Below are 1175 nucleotides of genomic sequence, written 5' to 3'. Positions count from 1 at the left end.
CTTCTTTTCTTTTGCTTTTGTTCTTTATTCTCCTATCATTCAATGCAAAATTATCTTAAATCAACTGGCACAGTTAATAAAAATAATTTTTTGTATTTCATTATTTTAAATTAGTTAATTACTAAAAAATTGGACAAATTCAATCGATTAATTAATTGTTTGATCAATTTTTTTATTTTGAAATTTGAATGATTCATTGTTAACCGATTTTTATATTGAATCAAATCGTTTTGGTGACCAATTCTTGATTAATCTAATCAATTAATTTTAGTTGACTAAGTATTTGGATATATTGAGTTCAAGTTTATTTGTTAAGTTATTACTTTGTGAATAACTTTTCAAAGAAATATTGTATATTTGCAGCATATAGGGAAGAAAAATCAGAATCAAATGTTGAATTAGACGGATTGGTTGAACAAAGTAATATGTCGGGCGTGGGAGGAAGTGTTGATAAAATTTGTGGGAGGCCTTGCTGCTTCTTTGGAGGGTGTTTATGTTGCGACTTCCTGTCTTTCTTTAATCCACTACCTGCGGGTAACTAAAGAAGAATGTGTTGTTAGAAATAATATATGTTATTGTTAAAATAAGATGTAGAGAATAAAACTCTAAATACAAACTCAGTCTTCTTTTACTCCTCTGTGATAGCCATGTCTTTTGACTCATTTTAGTCTAAAATAAAAAATTAAAAAAGTAGTAAATTAAAAAAAATGAAAGATAAATTAAAGAAAAAATTGAATAGATCAACTCCATTTGAATTTTTTTTTAATTTTTTTATGGTGAACAGAATTTCATTAACTAGAAATTAGAAGTCTAACCTTACAAGAGTATAAAAGAAAGCGAGAATATCTTAATTAGAACAAGTTTTAAGTTGTTTATTTATCTTAAAAAGTATGAAAAGTTAATTTTTACTGCATTCTAGATATACACGTCACTCAAAAATTTTTAAAAAAGCATTCGAACTAACAGATATATTTTGTTCTAAATATGAACATGTTCAACAAATTAAAATATTTGAAAATAACTAAATAAGTTTTTCTTGTATAAAGAAAGTAGCAAGATTATAAAGTTAGAATGTTTAATAAAATCTTATTTTATTTACGTAAAAATCATATAATGAAAGTAATAAGATTAGAATTTAGCCATCCTAAAATTATTATCGGATACAGTTTTTCCGT

At 24.7% G+C, this 1175-nt stretch overlaps 1 protein-coding gene across 1 annotated transcript in view; it reads left to right on the top strand.

Annotated features, from left to right (window-relative positions):
• The window catches only part of LOC107464494 (uncharacterized), a 2164-nt gene extending 1418 nt beyond the window's left edge, over positions 1 to 746 (top strand). The window contains exons 3-4 of the mRNA XM_052253608.1: positions 364 to 595; positions 630 to 746. Coding sequence (XP_052109568.1) covers positions 364 to 542 — 179 coding nt within the window. The 3' untranslated portion in view covers positions 543 to 595; positions 630 to 746. The remainder of the gene's footprint in view (positions 1 to 363; positions 596 to 629) is intronic.
• The last annotated feature ends 429 nt before the right edge of the window (positions 747 to 1175 follow it).

The sequence above is a fragment of the Arachis duranensis genome, chromosome 9 (genome assembly GCF_000817695.3).
Source record: "Arachis duranensis cultivar V14167 chromosome 9, aradu.V14167.gnm2.J7QH, whole genome shotgun sequence".
NCBI lineage: Eukaryota > Viridiplantae > Streptophyta > Magnoliopsida > Fabales > Fabaceae > Arachis > Arachis duranensis.
The sequence above is the reverse complement of the archived record's forward strand: the minus strand, read 5'-3'. Positions and strand labels throughout refer to the sequence as shown.